Below are 19,039 nucleotides of genomic sequence, written 5' to 3'. Positions count from 1 at the left end.
TTGAACATGACATATATGTATCTCCATACAATTAATCTTTCTATAGTCTCTAGCCTTATACAGTTGACTTCTAGAGATATGGTAGGATTAGTTGGCTTGTCACGCAAGACATCTCGTGTATATATTGTGACCAACTCCGAGGAATACAATTGAGTTGCATCCCATATCTTTTCTACATTGTATTAGTATTCACCGCGATCTCCACCGCTTCCGCCCTACACAGCCGTCGCTCCTCCCTGTAGCCGCCGCTGCCCCTCTCCAAACCCTAGGCCGCCGCTGCTACTCCTTCCCGTAGTCGCCGCCGCCTCTTCCCAAACCCTAAGTCGCCGCCGCTACTCCTTCACGTAGCCGCCGCCTCCCCTCCCCAAACCTACGCAGCCGCTGCTACTTCCCCAAGTCGCCGATGTCTTCTCCCCAGCCACCACCAAAACCCTAACGCTGCCGCTCCCCACCTCCCTCTCACCACCACCATGACCCGCTCCAAGGTCGATTCCTCCGACGCCGGCTCCTTCGCTGGCGCCATGTTCGCCTCTGACCGCCTCAACGAGCTCCACATCAAAGATCACGTGCCCTTCGTCCTCGACCTCGACTCGCCATCCTACAGCGCATGGCACACCTACTTCGCGCTCTTGTTTCGCTCCTACCATCTCATCGAGCACGTTGACGGGAGCGTCAACTTCCGCAACATGAAGGATGACGACGAGTGGCTTGCCATGGACGCTTGCATCGTCAAGTGGCTCTTCCTCACCATTTCACATGGTCTCTTCGACATGGTGAACTCCCATGACCCTTCGGCGTACACCATGTGTACACGGTTGTGCGACCTCTTGCTCGATAATCAACTCCAACACCATGTCTTCCTCCAAGGAGAGTTCTTCACCCTGCAGCAAAACGATCTCTCGATGAGTACTGCATGCGGCTGAAGGTTCTCGCCGACGAGCTTCACGACGTCGGCATGACCATCGACGACTCCATCCTCCTCACCAACCTCCTTCAAGGACTCCACCCCGACCTCGGCCAGTTCACCGCCAACCTCTCCCTCATCACGCCGACGTACGCCAAGGCCGTCATGTATCTTTGCATGGTGGAGAAGTGTCTTCGTCACGCTACTCGACAGGCGACCCACACCGCTCTTCACGCCGGTCTCGTCGCCGGCCATGGCGCGCCTTCACCCACGCCCGCGCCCATCCTCCTGCTCCGATCCTGCCACCCGCGCCCGCCCCCGTTGGTGGTCGCAAACAAAAGGGTCGGGGCGGTCGGCCTTGCAACTCCAACACGGCGTTGCGCCCTCCTGCGAACCCCGCGGCATCCCCTACTCCACCTTGGCTATCTGGGTACAACCCCTGGACGGGCGTCGTGCATGCTTACTCCATGACCGTCCCCCGCCCCCTACTCTGGGCATTCTTGGACCATGACCGACTTCTCATCAGGCGCTGCTGACGGTGCCCGCCCCCGTTCCTATGGCATATGGCAACGTCGCGGCTTACGGTGGCCCTCCGACCTACGGCGCGTATGGTGGCGCTCTTGGTAGTGCATGGGACCCATCGCTCCTCTCCACCCTTCACGGTGCACCCTCGCCAAACACCTACAACGGAGGCGGCAATTGGTACATGGACACCGGCGCTGCCGCTCACATGGCCTCTAACCCCGGTATCCTCTCCCGTGCCTCCCTATATCCTTTCTCCTCTCGCATCGTGGTTGGTGATGGCGCCACTATTCCCATCACTCACCACGGTTCGTACTCCCTCCCGTTTACTTCTTCATCTTTAACTCTCAGTAATGTGCTTGTCTCACCATCTTTAATCAAAAACATATGTTATGTTCGTACTCTTACTCGTGAACATCCTGTCACTATTGAGTTTGACGCTCTTGGTTTCTCTGTCAAGGATGCTCGCTCCCGGAGGGTTCTGCACAAATGTGATTCCCCCGACAATCTCTACCCATGCGGTCCTACTACGAGCGGCGGTCTGGTTGCTCTCCATGCCGATGTCTCGCTTTGGCATGCTCGACTTGGTCATCCCGACGCCGACACTCTTCATAAAATTTTGAGCACTTTTCCCTTTTCATGTAATAAATTAGCGGCTCATACTTTTCATGCTTGTCGCATCGGAAAACACTTTCCTTGCCGTTTTCTTCATCTTCATCAATTGCCACTTTTCCTTTTGATGTTATTCATTGTGATGTTTAGACATCTCCAGTGCCTAGCAATTCAGGCTTATCATATTACCTTGTGATTATAGATGATTTTTCTCACTTCACTTGGACTTTTCCGTTACGCCGTAAATCCGACGTCGCCTCCACCCTTCACTCCTTTTATGCTTATGTCAACACCCACTTTCATCGCACCATTGCTCACCTTCAAACAAATAACGGAAAAGAATTTGATAACCTCGCCATTCGACACCTTCTATCCACCCATGGCACCATCTTTTGTCTTACATGTCCATATACATCCCAACAAAACGGTCGTGCCGAACGTGTCCTTCGCACCCTCAATGAGAGTTCGTGTGTTGCTTTTCCATGCACACATGCCCACACGGTTTTGGCCAGATGCTCTCGCTACCGCCACTCTTCTCCTTAGGCCCCCTTTGTTTGGGCTACAGATTCCTGAAAATCACTTTGCTATGGATTCCTAAGAATCAGCTGTGGCTCTGGATTCCTGAGAATCAGAATCTGACTGTTTGTTTACCCTGTTGTTTGTTAGCTTTAGGACTTGTGGGTGTTGTGAAATGTCAGTAACGCCCTCGACTACTAACTATGATGTTTATAGTCAGATTAAAGCACAAGTTATCTGTTTTGATTTGATAAAGTGAGAACTAGCACAAAAACACAATATATAGAATATTTATTTCTAGAAATGACATGATGTATGAATATATCATCCTAAACATGCATATCAAATGTAACATCCAAAAAAAAAGAATCAACCCTCGTAGTCTTCCATACGAAATATATCATCCAAAAAACACAATATATAGAATATTTTACTAAATCTGAACAATGCTACTGCTCCAATCAAGGCCCATTACTAAGGCAGTTCATACATAAGAACATAATTTAGAGCATCAAGCAAAAAATACATTTTTTGGGACTGATGAACAGATACCTTCTCAAAGGTAGGAGATGGGGCAGGGCTGGTGCAGTCGGGCAGGAGGAGGTGGAGTCAGGGGGCAAGGGGGGCCTCCGGCGTGGTGCGGTTGAAGCTCCGTCGTGGTGCAGCTGAAGCTCCGGCGCTGACGCAGGTGGAGCACAGGGGCGAGCTGAGAGCAGGGGCAGCAGGTGCTAAGGAACGGCGGCGTGACGGATCTGATGCGGTCGGTGTATGGCCGGGGGCGGCGGAGACTGGATCCACATGCCCTGCCGGCAACGGGCCAGCGACGGTGGCGGCGGGCGAACCCTGGAGAGCCATCCCCTCTCTGTTTTTCTGCCTCTGTTCGGTATGTGTGGATGTGTGCGAACGAAAGGATGACCCTGTCGATGGAGAGGTTGGGCTGGGCACGTGGTGGCATTTCCATTGTAATAACGGGTAAAAGTTGGACCATATTTGAAAGGGGGTAAGTGGCAGCTCGGGAATCAGCAAAATCGCTGATTCCAGCTTCCGGCCGCGTCCAGTGCAAGTTCGAGAATCGATTCTAGGCATCTGATGTTGGAATCTGACTGTTTGTTTGTGAATCCGATTTTGACTGTGCTAGAATCCAGGAATCGCTATCTCTAGCCCAAACAAAGGCCACCTTAACATCCGGCCTTGAAAACCATGATGGAGCTATACACCTCATCATATTTTTTTCGGGTCTCCTCCATCATATGACGATCTTCACGTCTTCGGTTTCTTGTGTTATCCTAACATCACCGCCACCACTTCGCATAAACTTGCGCCTCGGTCTCTTGCTTGTGTCTTTCTTGGCTACCAACCCAACACCAAAGGCTTTCGCTGCTACGACCCCGTCTGTCATCGTGTGTTCGTCTCGCGGCACGTTTACTTTGATGAGGTTGTCTTCCCTTTTCAGCAGGTTACATCGAAGCAGCCTCGTCTTCGGATGCCCTCACTCTCGGCCTCGTGGAGCCCTTGAGCTTCCTGTGCTGCGACCGCATGCTTCTCCAGCGGCCCCTTCGGTTCCCTCGGCGGGACCTCCTTTGTCGGCTTTGGTGGAGCCGGTCTCGTCTCCGTCGGTTCATGAGGAGCCGGCCTCGCCTTCGCTGGTTTCGGCACCAGCCCCTGCCGGCATGTCGGCGCCTTCATCACCATCTACAGGTGGTGCCTCTGTCATCGACGCGAACTCCGCGCCAGCCCGGGGGGCGCCTCCATGGTCGGGTCCTCAGCCATCCCATCCGCCGCGACGTCGCCCTCAGCAGTATCTCTGGCCCCCTCACACGCGACCATGCTTGTTGTGACCTCGCCCGCCGGCTCGTCGTCGTCCTCCACGGTCTCACTCGTGGACCCGTCTTCGCCACCCGCGGCCTTGTCGCCGCCATCTGCGGCCTCACCTGTGGCCTCGGCCGCAGCCTCGTCGCCTACAGTTTCTTTCGCGGCCCCGTTATCGTCGTCTTCCGCAACCGAGGTTACGGCTCCGCCTCGACGTCGGCCTTAACCACCGCCTCCGCCGCCTCATCACTCCATGGTGACGAGTGCTAAAGACGGGATCCATCAGCCGAACCCCCGCTATCACAACCTCAGTTTCATGGCCATCTCTCCAGTACCGCGCTCGGTGCGATCTGCATTTAGTGACCCACACTGGCTCGCGGCCATGCATGCTGATTATGATGCTCTTGTCGCCAACCGGACCTGGACGTTGGTTCCTCGCCCTCCCGGCGCCAACATCGTCACCGGCAAGTGGGCCATTTCGACATAAGCTTCTTCCGGATGGCTCTCTGGACACATACAAGGCTAGTTGGGATGTTCGCGGCTTTGCACAACGTGCCAGTGTTGACTTCTCGGAGACCTTCTCCCCGGTCGTTAAACCCGCCATGATTCGTGTTGTTCTTCAGCTCGTCGCGTCTCGTCACTGGCCTGTTCATCAGCTCGACATCAACAATGCCTTCCTCTATGGTCATCTTCAGGACCGTGTTCTCTGTCAGCAGCCAGCTGGTTTTGTTGATCCCACCCGGCCTGATGATGTCTGCCTACTATCACGGTCTCTCTATGGCCTGAAACAGGCGCCTCGTGTGTGGTATCGACGCATTGCAGCATTCCTCACTGCTCTCGGGTTTCGCAGCACCACCTTCGACACGTCGTTATTTGTGCTTCATCGAGCTGATCATGTCGCCATGCTTCTTCTGTATGTTGATGATATCGTCATCACCGCCTCTCGTGCGGATCTACTTCGCGACATCATTGGCCGCCTTGGTTCTAAGATTCAGCTGAAGGACTTGGGCGCGTTGCACTTGTTCCTCGGCATCAATGTTCGACGTGATGCCTTCGGATTTTTTCTTCATCAGGGATAGTATGCTCTTCATCTATTGGACCGTGCTGGCATGACCGACTGCAAGCCTATTGCGACACCTTCTGAGGCCAAGCCAAAGCTTTCTGCTGGACAGCCTGCCATTGACGCCGCTCTCTAGCGCTGTATTGTTGGTGCTCTTCAGTACCTCACGCTCACCAGACCAGACATTCAGTTTGTTGTGTAGCAAGTTTGCTTGCACATGCATTCGCCTCGTGATGTTCACTGGTCTCTGGTCAAGCGCATTCTCCGATATCTTTGCAGCACACCAACCTACGGCCTTCGTCTTCGTGCCTCCGCCTCCACTGAGCTTTTTGCCTATAGTGATGCGAAGTGGGCTGGCTGTCCTGACACTCGGTGTTCCACGTTGAGATACTGTGTCTTCTTCAGTGACTCTCTTGTCTCATGGTCCTCTAAGCGGTAACCCACAGTCTCCCGCTCGAGTGCTGAGGCCGAGTACCGTGCCATCGCCAATGTTTTCACTGAGACTTGTTGGCTGTGTCAACTACTTGGTGAACTTCGGGTCACAATCCTGAAAGCTACGGTGGCTTTCTGTGATAATGTTTCATCCACCTACCTCGCGGCCAATCCGGTGCAGCATAAGCGCACTAAGCACATTGAACTTGATGTTCACTTTGTCCACGAGAAGGTACAGTTGGATCAGCTCCGTGTTCTTCATGTACCGACCACCCAACAGTTTGCCGACATTATGACCAAAGGCCTTCCAACGGCTGCACTCCAGGAGTTCCGTTGCAGTCTTTGCATCGTCGACGCCGACGCTTCCACTGCCGAGGTGGGGGTGGGGGTGGGGGTGTACGTGACATATATGTATCTCCATACAATTAATCTTTCTATAGTCTCTAGCCTTGTATAGTTTTTTTTTGCGGGGATCTAGCCTTGTATAATTGACTTCTAGAGATATGGTAGTATTAGTTGGCTTGTCACGCAAGATATCTCGTGTATATATTGTGACCAACTCCGAGGAATACCAGGGACGAAGCTAGAAAAAAAGCTTGATGGGGTCATATCCATGGCAATGAGGTCATCTTCTATAAATCAACAATGATTAGTACTAAGTTAATAAAGGATTTAATAATTTCATTGGGGTCAATGCCTACATGCCAGCTACGTCCCTGAGGAATACAATTGAGTTTCATCCCGTATCTTTTCTATAGTTTTGACGAATTTGACTGCCTATATCATTTTAAATACCTATCGTTTTGAACTAGAACTGGAGATAGTAACCTAGATGCAGTGATCAATTACCAAACAAAAAAAGATCTTCACATTTAATTCCTCACAATAAAAGGACACACCACACAACCAATACGAATCATTTAAAATCCATTCCTAGCAAGATACAGCACAATTCACTCCATATTTTCAAGTGTACTCATTTATGAGGGAAACAAAAATGGCAGATATCCTGAAGCAGCAAGGCACTATACCAAACCCATCACCAGATTCACTCAGCGGGTTACAATAATTCTGCTGACGGCCTGCAGCTGCTGTGTGGCTGCCCTGCGCCCCCTTCTCATTTTCGTGTGCATGTAGTACTACATGTTGCTGTAACATGTGTCAAAGTCACGTCGCAGTGGATTAGCTCAGCATTCTACTCCGGGTCAAACCTCAGTAGACAGTGTGGTAGCTAGCATTTCTCCTTCTCCCCAAGCCAGCCCGAGGCCGCGCCACGGCTTATATATAGCGCTAGCCCCCACCCCCACTTTTACCTCATCCGCTTAATTGCACCGGCCCGGTCCCTGCCTCCATCTGTGCCTAGCCAGCCAAGAAGATACTTTTCATCACCAACCCGGCCGGCCACCGTGCGAGCTGAGAACGCGGCGGCGGCGCCATGGGGAGGCCTCCGTGCTGCGACAAGGTGGGCGTCAAGAAGGGGCCGTGGACGCCGGAGGAGGACCTCATGCTCGTCTCCTACATCCAGGAGCACGGCCCAGGGAACTGGCGCGCCGTGCCGACCAACACCGGTACGCACGGGATAGCGTAGGGATCATGGATCGTTCACGGATCGGGACTCGATCTTGCGTGCGGGTGAACTGGAATTGGAATTGACAAGCTTTGTTGATTTGGGTGTGTTGCAGGGCTGATGCGGTGCAGCAAGAGCTGCCGGCTTCGGTGGACCAACTACCTTCGGCCGGGGATCAAGCGCGGCAACTTCAACGACCAGGAGGAGAAGCTCATCGTCCACCTCCAGGCGCTGCTCGGCAACCGGTGATGATAGCTTCCATCTCATCTTTTCTTAATTTCCGTCTTGTTGTTTGTTTGTTTCTTCCGTGGACGTCAACTACAGAATTGCTGATATGAGCTTGCGGTTGACGCCATGCGCAGTTGGGCGGCGATAGCGTCCTACTTGCCCGAGAGGACGGACAACGACATCAAGAACTACTGGAACACCCATCTCAAGAAGAAGCTCAAGAAGATGCAGGACGCCGGAGGGAACGACGGCGGCTCGGAGGGCGCCGGCGCCGCCGGTGTCGGTGGTGGCGTCGCCAAGGCGGCCGCTCCCAAAGGGCAGTGGGAGCGCCGGCTGCAGACGGACATCCACACTGCGCGGCAGGCCCTGCGCGACGCGCTCTCTCTAGAGCCCTCACAGCCCGCCGCGCTGGCGGCGCCGGCGCTGCCGACGCCTCCGGGGTCGGTGACGACGTACGCGTCGAGCGCGGACAACATCGCGCGCCTACTGGAGGGCTGGATGCGCCCCGGGAGCAGCAGCAAGGGGCCGGAGGCGTCGGGGTCGACGTCGTCCACTACGGCGACGACCCGCCAGCAGCCACAGTGCTCCTGGGATGGCGCGGCGTCCGCGTCGGCGAGTCACAGCGGCGGCGCGGCCGGGGCGGCAGCAGCGCAGACTCCCGAGGGCTCGACCGAGACGAGCAAGCTGGCCGGCGCCGGGGCCGGCGGCGCCCCGCCGGCGTTCTCCATGCTGGAGAACTGGCTGCTTGACGACGGCATGGGGCACGGCGAGGCGGGACTCATGGACGACGTGGTGCCACTAGGGGACCCCAGTGAGTTCTTCTAAGTACGGCGCGCGCGTACCAACTGGGAATTGATCGACTAGAGCAAGAACAAAAATTTAAGAAAGGCGTGGTGATCGCCGATCGAGTAGTTGAGCAGAAACAACAAAAGGCCGGGGGCTTCGAATCCTGGTGATTTAGATCGAGCTGGGTGTCGATCCAGTTTGCTTAATCGTTTTAGATTTTAAGTAGTTGCTCTTTCCGCTGTTAATTAGGGTTTGAGACTGATCATGTCCTAAATGGATCGTGCAGGAGTGATAAAGAAAAAAATGTACATCTTATATAAAAGAAAGATCTATATAGATGCTTAATTTATAATTATACTCTTTATATTAATTTTACCTCATTAATCGTTTCTCCCATCGAGCTGAAATAAATCATATCGTATCTTGTTTTCATGTATTTGTTTCAAGTTTGATTGACACTGATCATATGCAGTTAAGTGGAGGTTTAATGATTTCTAACAATAATTTGTTTTCAAGATCAGATGCATCAAAATGGACCTCTTATCAAAAAATGCTGTTTTGAATAATTTGGTAAAGATAAGTTTAATCTTATATAAATTTTTTTGAGGGAATTATATAAAAATATTTGGTTCGTCCATGAGATTCCCAAAAGCGCCAAGTCCCTCAAGAAAAAGTTCAGGTTAAACTAGGATCTCATTTGTGAATCATGCATGTTTGTAATTTCTGCCATATTTAACATATCAAAATGAGTGGAAGGCTTAAAGTTCCCAAATTTACCTATGAAAGAACTGCCACATTAAAATGGTACTAGCTAGTATATATGCTCAAATCTTTTCATATTTGACTCAACTAGACATAGAGCTGTCATGCATTTATTTGATGCAATTTAATGCTTGAAAATCACATGTTGTACCGCATCCTTTCTTTACTTCAGCTGATATATTGAATTCTTTTAGGGACATCGATAGTTAAACATATATTGAATTTGATAATGAAAAAAATCACAGTTAAACTCACATATATATTTTCGGTGCTAACTTGACAATCTAAATAAGACATTTATGGAACTTGTCATCTTATGGTTTTACGTAAACATTTGCTCAGTTTGTCTCCATGGATGTATTTAGAATCCTAATTACTAAATAAAAATTTCATATATATCTCAAAGTGCAATATAATACTGCTCAACACAGTCACATGTGTGGCCATTTGAGAACAAGCATTTCTGATTTAAAAACAAAAAGGACCATATTACTCGCAAATACCATATGATGTGTCACTACATACATATGGAACATTTGTCTTACATTCTTTTTACATTTATGTGTATCTATATAAGTTATTGCTGAGGGGCCTCCTTGATTCAAATGAATTTCAGAGATATTTTGTGTTTTTATCCTTTAGAACATTCAGTACAAACATTGTTTAGTTTGTAGGATTATAAACATTATGATTTTTTTCTTACGGGCCACCACTGTCCACTTAGTTACAAGATAATTTTCATCGAGTCCAAACTCTCAGATTTTTTTACCATGATTACTAATTTACCATGGCATGCACGCCAGATCCCTACAGAAAATCATGCATTTGTCATGTGTTGCAACCAAACAACATAGATATATTGTCTATTTCTCGTGTTTTCACATATTTGCTCGATACATGATCATGGGATCCAATTTTTTTTTCTTGTTCCCATACTAGTGAATCCTTTGAAGTGCTCCCAAGAGGCCCTTTTGTAACTCTTGCTCTGTTTGCGCAGAGTACACAATATGATTCATTTACCTGACATATAAATACACAAAGAATGGACTTGGAAGGGGAAAGAAATGTCATTTAGACTTGCAAATTAAGTCTAGGATCCCACATGCATGTGATTTGTTTTGATTGAGTGGTTCCTTTGGTTAATTCGATACCATCGTGTATACATTCCAACCAGCTCTTATAGAAACTAATTACGATAGCAACGACGCATCCGAGAATAATGCACAGGCTCCAGTCCCGTCTCGACGGCATCCATGGCGGCGTCGAGGAGCTGGTGGGCTCGGTCTCCCGTCTATCTTTCTAGATCGGCACTTTTAGGTGTTCGGCTGGTGGCTGGCATTATGCGTGATGTCACCGGTGGGCGAGTAAAAATGGTGGTTCCAGATTTGTTCTTGTGGATTGAAGGCGACGGATCTGGTGCTCGGCCTCGACAACGTTGATGGCTGACGATGGCTCCAGGATTCGAGGAGAATGGGAACGATCCCTACTCGACACACCACAGCGGCAAAGGCTTCGCCGATGGCAAGCTTCTTCATTGACTCACAGCGCCCTCATGGGCTATGGTTCTCCTTCGAATCCAGCGACATTCAGCAGTAATGACAGCTATTGCAAGATTAACTAATGATTCATGTGTATTTTTCTTTTCTTTGATCTTTTCGGCAAATTTCTGCGGATACATGTTTGCTCTCGACCCTTCTCGTGTGTGCGTTGTATTCATCATATTTGTAATCAATGAAACACGTGGTTACCTTAAAAAACTAATTAAGAAGACACCTGACCTAATTTTTCTTCCCTTTATGACGGCGATCAGTGACAGGCTCAGCCATGGAATCTCGCACTAGAGTTAAGCTCCAATGCGTCCCCTTGTTGCATCTGATGGTAGCTCATCATGAAAAGATCGCACTGTTACACTAGCTAGTTCGGCTATGAATACGGTCAAAGTAATTGCTCTGTTGTTCCTCTTGTGTTGAAGCATGCACGATGGCATCCTTTAGGGGGTAGCGTACCTTACTAGTGATAATTAATGTCTTTTTATTTAGGTCACAATGAAGCATTGCGCTCTCTGCACGGTCGTTCATCAGAGACACGCACATGCTTAGTCAGGCACTTCTTAGAGACAATCACAGGCTCGTCGCGTGCCCCATTATCACGGACGAGTCAATATAGAGAATTATCTCAGACATATCGTTGTCGGTTACAAATCCAGAAGCGTCTAAGAAACAAGCTTATACAGTATATCTCAAATGGTTTCACAGGAATAATCATCCGAGATACATCTCGAACAAGTTTTGTCACGAGTCGTCAGAAATAATGTACTATATCTCATAGTATAGGATCGGCTAGTTGGTCAATTTCCACCAAGAAAACTTAAAAGAGAGGTTCCTTTAGTGAAGGTATTTGGAACCAATCGAGATAATCCGTTAGATATACAATTGTAGTGCAATTGTGAAGAGTATATTGTCATTTCCTTGTACATGCTTGTTTGAATAGAAAGGAACTAGGTTCGGGTCACTATATCCGGGTAGACAGGAAAGCTAAATTAAAACATGTATGAATATAGTTGCATTATCTCAAACTTGACTTAGAGTCGATCTGCCCATTATCTTGGACTGAGTCAAAATAGAAAGTTGTCTCCCCGAATAGAAGGACTTCCCAGACACATCATTGTCGGTTACAAAGCATCTACCAAATTGAGCATCTTAAACGGCTTCATGAAAATAACCGTTCGGATATGTCTCAAACATGTTTTATGTTAAGTTGAAGGAGATAATGTATCATCTTTGGTTCTAACTAGGATCGCCTAGTCGGCAAATTCCACCTAAAAAACCATTCGTTACTGACGATATTTGTAACCAATCGAGATAATCCGTTTGATATGGGTTGTTCTGCACTAGTGTTAGAATTCAATTAGTCCATGAATAATTGAGTGTATCTTCTATATCTAAATAGCCAGGCCCTACTAATCTATTTATCTCAACATGAAAGTATGCCACCTCAGCATGCAACATGCATGGGAAAAGGCCCAAAAAACCACCTTAACATGCAACATGCATGTGAAATTCAATTCTATTATGCTATTTACATTTAATAAAAAAATTACACCTATACAATGATCAAAAACAATAAATCATATGTATTTTTAGTTTTTTTTTTCATATTATTACTTCAAATATTCATGTTAGATACAAACAAATCTCATTGAAATATATTGCAAAACCTTTCTCCAACAATGTGCGGTGTACCATCTAGTACATTGTAATTTCTTTGTACATGCATGTTCGAACACAACTAGCCCCACTAATCTATTTATCTCAACATGCAAGTATGCCACCTCAGCATGCAACATGCATGGGAAAAGGCCCACCACAACAATGCAACCATGCCCACCTTAACATGCAACATGCATGTGAAATTCAATTTTATTATGCTATTTATATTTAATATATATTTTACAACTATACAATGATAAAAGCAATAAATTATATGTATTTTTTCTTCGTATTATTACTTCAAATATTCATGTTGCATACAATCAAATCACATTGAAATATATTGCAAAACATTCTTGCAATAATGTGCGGGGTACCATCTAGTATATTATAATTTCCTTCTACATGCGTGTTCGAACACAACTAGCCCCCAATGATATATTTATCTCAATATGCAAGTATGCCACCTCATCATGCATTGGAAAAGGCCCACCACAACAACGCAACCGTGCATCGAAAAAACCACCTTAACATGCAACATACATGTGAAAATCAATTATACTGTGCTATTTATATTTAATGAATATTTTATAACTATATAATGATCAAAAACAACAAATCATTTTTTTTCATACTATTACTTCAAATATTCATGTTGCATACAATAAAATCTCATTGAAATATATTGCAAAACGTTCCTGCAACAATGTGCGGGGTACCATCTATTATGTTGTAATTTCCTTGTGCATGCATGTGTGTATTGTTTGACTTTGCTAGTTGCATGTGTGTGTGTGTGCGCGCGCGTGTGTGTTGGCTTTATGCATCATAACTATGCAGAGGCCAAATGGGTGCTCATTGTGTTTGCATCCCCTTTATGCTTCATTTTGAGTGAATAAAATCCATCCTCTATTGAAAAAATCAAGTGATGTCGTGATGATCTGCAAAGAACATATATGTATAGGGTGTAGAACCATGGTTTTGCTGTTGATATGACTAATTTGGTTGACAAACATTAGATAGAGTAGGTAATGTTGCTAATGACAAGATTTTGTTCATCCAGTCGTGACTTTGGTTACCAATCGCGTAACCTTGTTATCGGTATCCCTAAAGAAAGCTGATTGTGAGAGAAAAATCGAGGTCGTTAAATCTCTAGATGGTGGAACTAAGAAAAGTTTTGAGGAGCTTGATGAAGGTTAAGTCATCCCTTTTTAAGATAGGTTCCTTTAATTGGTGACAGCCAATCAACGAGTTTTTGAGAAGATACCTGGTGACACTACATTAGCTCTACAATACCCAACCCTGTATAATATTGTGTTCAAAAAAGAGGAATCAATGGCCTCTGTTCTTGGGGATAGCCCTTTGAACGCCCAATTTCGTAGGGCAACTGGGTGACAAATGGACTAAGTGGATCCATTTGGTTTCTAGATTGATCGATATCAATTAATCTAACTCAGATGTCAAATTCATATCAATGGAGGCTAACCACTAACGGTGTCTTCACTGTGAAGTATATATATGCGGATGGATCCTGGACCCATTTTTCGTAAAACAAACATATTTGAAAAACAAAGGTTCCTTTCATGATCAAAGTTTTCATGTGGTTTCTGCAGAGGGTGGTAATTCTTACCAATGATAACCTTGCTAAGATTAAGTGGCATGGCAACAAAAAATATGTTTTTGTGATCAAGAGGAGACAATTCATCATTTTTTTCTGTCGTGTCCATTTACTACATTGATTTGACATGGTTCATGTTACATACAATTTAGCACCACCAACGAGTATTCCAAATTTGTTTGGAAACTAGTTAGGTGGTATTCATCAAAAGTTGAAGGGCCAAATTCGTGTGGGAGTTTGTGTTATTCTCTGAGTAATATGGAGTTAGTTTGCAAAAAAAAAGAGTAATATGGAGTTGCCAGAATTATTATGTCTTTAAAAGATCATCTTCTCCAAATTTCTTGCATGTTATCTATAGAGCTACAGCTTCAATTCGTATGTGGTCATCACTGCAGCGTGTGGATGCGCGGGCGCTTATGGCCTTTGGGTGCAGTTGGTTGGAAACTGTTGCGCAGGGTTTATTCAACCAATTTGGCTGGCGAGCCACTCGTAGATTATGTTGATGAGCCATTTAATCTCGGGTTCGACTGCTTACTGTCGTGTTTTTCATTTATTAGTTTTTACTGTCGAGCACTCGTGACTTAAGCTTACTTCAGGTTTAATAATATGGTTGTGTGCATCATGTGATGCAAAGGCCGGGTACTCCCTTTTTGAGAAAAATGAGGTGTGTTTAAGTGGTAAGCCCGGTTATAGAAATTCTAGCTCCATTCGGTGAAAGAAGTTTAAAAAAATAGAGATTTGGCAACCGCGGTAGAAGCACAAATCAATTCCAGCCCTATTCGGTAGAGAGAGAAAAAAAACATTCGTTGACCAAAACCCTGGCCTCGCTCCAGTGATCAAAATTGACCTCAGTCCTCAGGTCTGTTCGTCTGGCCGTTGGATAAGACTAGCCACAATGAAGAGTAACATACACTAGTAACATACACATATCTCTAGACTATGTTACTACCTTAATAGTGGGTAGTAACATAAGTGTGGTAACATGCAAAGCTTCATTTATTAGGTTATAGACTCATATTGCATTGGGACATGTGATGTTACAGTAACTAACTAAGTTACTAGTACTACATCTTTCCTCATTAACTCACTGCCACATAAGCAAATTTGCTGAGTTCGACTCGATGTTACTACCGAAGTTACTCCCACTGTGGCTAGTCTAAACGTTTTAGCAGCTTGACTATGATTACTTTGGACGGTGCGCGCGTGGCTTCGCTGGTGCGAGTATGCCTGTCAAAATAGAAAAGGTTTCAGTTAACGAAAGAGCGAAGAAACTCCTAGCGCAAATGGCATCCTGCGCGCTGCCACGCCTTGGAAACGCACGGGCCGGTGAGGGAGCGGCGTTAAATGCCGGTGCGTCCTGGAGCAGTAAAGCCATCTCGTCGCTGCATTGACCTTTTCCGTTTCTCTCCTGGCCTGCATCTCTGCATGCACCACGCCACCCTAATAAAAATACTTTCCCTCTGACTACTTTACTGGTATAAATTAATTAAAACTGGCCTTCTTATCTCACTCATATGCAAGCCATGACCTCACAGCAAAAGGTTAATCAAAGAGTTCTTCAGTCTGTGGACTTGGCAGGGCATGCATGTGAACGCCATTGCCTTTGCCTTGCCTGGGCAGTAAACTGATCAATGCCCCTCCATTATACATTTATTTATACAAATACCGAGCGGAAGAGACTTCGAGTACACTCTAGAATTTCAGTGTACGTACGTAGTATAGTTTGCATGGAGAAGGAGCACATGGTCCGACAGTGACAATAATTTACTCAAGAAAATTTGACTCTCGTACTATTATTTGTTTAGAGGTAGACAAAATTTGACCCGTGATGCGTCATGGTCAGAGAAGGATCGGTCGATGAGTAGGTGCATGCATGAAGAGAGGAAGATCGAGATAGAGGGCGGGGCAGGGCAGCTGCCTAGGCAGGGAGATGATAAACAAAAAGTGGCAGCGGAACTCAGAGTGCGCGATCGAATTGAATGCCCGAGCGAAAAGGAAAACAAGGGCGTAAATGCGTGCCCTCCGCCACTGCACATGTGAGGGGACTTATTGGTAAGCTAGGCTAGTAGCCTAGATGGAGATCATCAGCTCCACCTCCACCTCCACCTCTATGCATGCTGCCCCTCTCGTCCTGTGTGGAAATGGATATTTCTGACTCTTTTCTAAAACTTTAGCATAAATTAAAATAGACCCGAAAAAATCCACAAAATGGTCCATTTGCATGACGCCTGAGGCCATGCAAAATGGGTCATTTTGTAAAAGGAAATTGGATCGGGTTCATTTTGTGTCAAAGTTTAAGAAAGGGGTTAGATTTATTAATTTTCACTGCTCCTGTAGCTCCTTGCCCTCTCTCTGTGTACTTTCCACCCAGCTGTGAAGTAAAGATGGAGCCAGCAAGGAGAGAGAGAGAGAGAGAGAGAGAGAGAGAGAGCACGAGGATGGACACTGTGACATCTGTCCTTGAGACGAAGAACATGCATGCTTTGCTTTGTACTGAACCAAGGTTGCAACGCCTAATTCTAGCCGTACCACAGTGCCATGGAACTTCAGTAGAAGCCACACTTGCTTAATCGGCGTATACTGGAGTAACTAACTTGTAGGGCATGCATACATGCATGCTGCAAATGGCAAGATTGAAGGTGCGTACACGCTGGCATTGCACGTACGTACACTGTGTCGTGGCATCAGAATATATATTCGGGGCACACACACAGCTATTTTTCGCTGCAAGACATATGAGTGCGTACGTAACGTATTATTATCATTATTCATTGCCGTGTTTATCCCTTGGCATGCACCGTCCGGACAAGGGCATGTGCAGAGATTAACTCATTGGTGATGGAGAGTAATGGGGAGCATGTGGGGAATTAGACCCCTCGCTGGACAAGATTGATCGGCTTGCCTGCCCTAACTCGCCCTGAATTCAAGTTCACTCAGGCAGGGCCCTGGCGAGATGCACGCAACAGGAGTTCGTTAGCCCCCATGCTTGATCGGCTTTGTCTTCTCCCGTCGATCCTTCACTTTCACTTCTACGTCTGCATGCAGATGCTACTTGATCTTACTCCAAGTTAACTGCGGTCGAACTTGATTAATCTTTATCTCCGGTCGATCGAGATGCATGCATGATCGATCGATACGAATGTCGTATACGTAGGTTGTAGCTAGAGAGTAGATTGACAGGGAGAGATGTCGGAAGGGCTACGTTTTTCTCGCCTCTCGCGAAACCGATCGAGTTAATGCAATATATATGCCCTGCTTGATGGACCGATCCTGACCCTGACCTGAAAGGGCCGCCGTTGTGGTCCACTGCTCAGGCCTTAGGACATGCATTAAGCCTGCCGACGCAAATGCCAGCGCGCAATCGGAGGTGTGAAAGATAAGAATGTTCTGCAGCAACTCAATTCCTTCCTGCTTCGATCTTCACACGGTAGCTAGCAGTGGTCGTTCGTGGTGAGGGCAGCTAGCTGAGAGTGAGAGTGAGATCCTGATAGAACGAGTCGATGTCGACCGCATGAGCGTACGGGCATGGCATGATTATCAAGAGATTAAGGACCGGTATCATCAAGATTTTTTTTTTTTTTTGCGGGGGAAGGTATCATCAAGATGTAGTAGTATTAAGTACTCCATCTCAACAGGTCTAGGGGATAGATCGATGGTACTAGGAGTGTCCTAGCTAAGCTGTCGTACTAGCTAGGGGATAGATCGTAACACTGCAATGTGCGCCCTCTGCATATATGAGACGGGACGCGTGCACGGTTCTGAATCGTAGTACCATGCAATATTATTCGGTCGATCTCCCGATTAAATGGAGCATCCACCGATCATATTCAAGCACGTACGACGGCATGAGCAGTACGTAAGGCGTCGCATATAAGGATATCGATCGGCCGAATCGACCAGCTCGTAGCAGCTAGGCAGCCTAAGTGCATGGTACTTGTACAGTGAGACGTGACATGTGTATGCATACACTCGACCTGAAGTTATACGTATATTTCATGAGCCGCATAGCATAGCATAGCATGCAAAACATAGCAGAGTCTTGCTTCCTTTCACGCGGAAATGCAAGCTGATCAGGCGCTCGTTTTGCTTCTCCCGCGTGTGCGTGCTCCTTCACGTAATCATGTGCGCTGGAGCTGTAGCACAGGTCGGCTTCAAGGGATAGGTGCACGTATGGGTGCCCATGAAACCGGCCCTAAGCGTACGTACACAATAACACAGTAGATTGCAACTCGCGATCGATCGAGTTAATGTTGTTTCGTCTTTTTTGCCGTTGTGCTACACATATGGAGCGTCATGCATTGCATGGTAGCAATTGATTCCGCATGGCCGGCAGCATGTCATATTGCGAAAAGTTGTCTCTGCTTTTGTGTTCATCGTTGTCCCGATTAATTCTTCGTTCTACGCGTTGACGTCGCCAAAAGAAAAACGTGTAGTTCCAGCCCGGCCGGCTTCATCGTCATGTATATGGATACACATGTTCTTCTCTGCAATTTACACGTGAAGGCATGAAAATTTAGCTGTATAATAAAAGGTGTGGCTAGACTTAACCAAGTCTCAGTGACATAACATGTAAAAGAAATAATTTTGTTACTTAGACTTTGTTATGTCTCAGTTGATACTATATTCCTTTGATCGTGCATCGAGATTCGTACACAAAATTTCTTTTTAGTTTTTTTCTTCTTCTTATATACTATGTCACTTAACTGAGACTCGGTTAAGTCTCAGTCGACTGAGACCTAGACACACCCTAAAAGAAAAAGAAAATTGTATGCGGATCTCCATGTAAGATCTCACAAATATAACATTGGGACTTGGTTAAATCTCAGTCGACTGAAATTTAGCAATCTCGTATAGTAAATCCATTGTTTCTTTTTGAACATGTTCAGTTCTTGTACTTTCGGCACGCTTCCCCTGAACTATTGTGGTATACTATTTTAAGCAAACAGTAGAAAAAATCTTAAGGAATGATCTTGAAATTCTATAGTTCTATATATCATGGAGTTTTATTACAGATAAA

The 19,039-nt window shown here is 46.6% G+C and overlaps 1 protein-coding gene across 1 annotated transcript; it reads left to right on the top strand.

Moving 5' to 3' along the window:
* Nucleotides 1-7,163: 7,163 nt before the first annotated feature.
* Nucleotides 7,164-8,791, top strand: LOC123116234 (myb-related protein 306). Its single transcript, XM_044537222.1, has 3 exons — nucleotides 7,164-7,423; nucleotides 7,538-7,667; nucleotides 7,785-8,791. Exons 1-3 carry the CDS (start codon nucleotides 7,291-7,293, stop codon nucleotides 8,473-8,475), a joined length of 954 nt encoding a protein of 317 aa, XP_044393157.1. The 5' UTR covers nucleotides 7,164-7,290; the 3' UTR covers nucleotides 8,476-8,791.
* The last annotated feature ends 10,248 nt before the right edge of the window (nucleotides 8,792-19,039 follow it).

This window comes from Triticum aestivum, chromosome 5B (genome assembly GCF_018294505.1).
Source record: "Triticum aestivum cultivar Chinese Spring chromosome 5B, IWGSC CS RefSeq v2.1, whole genome shotgun sequence".
NCBI classification, from domain to species: Eukaryota; Viridiplantae; Streptophyta; class Magnoliopsida; order Poales; family Poaceae; genus Triticum; species Triticum aestivum.
Note: the sequence above shows the minus strand (reverse complement) of the source record. Positions and strands in the feature narration are given on the sequence as shown.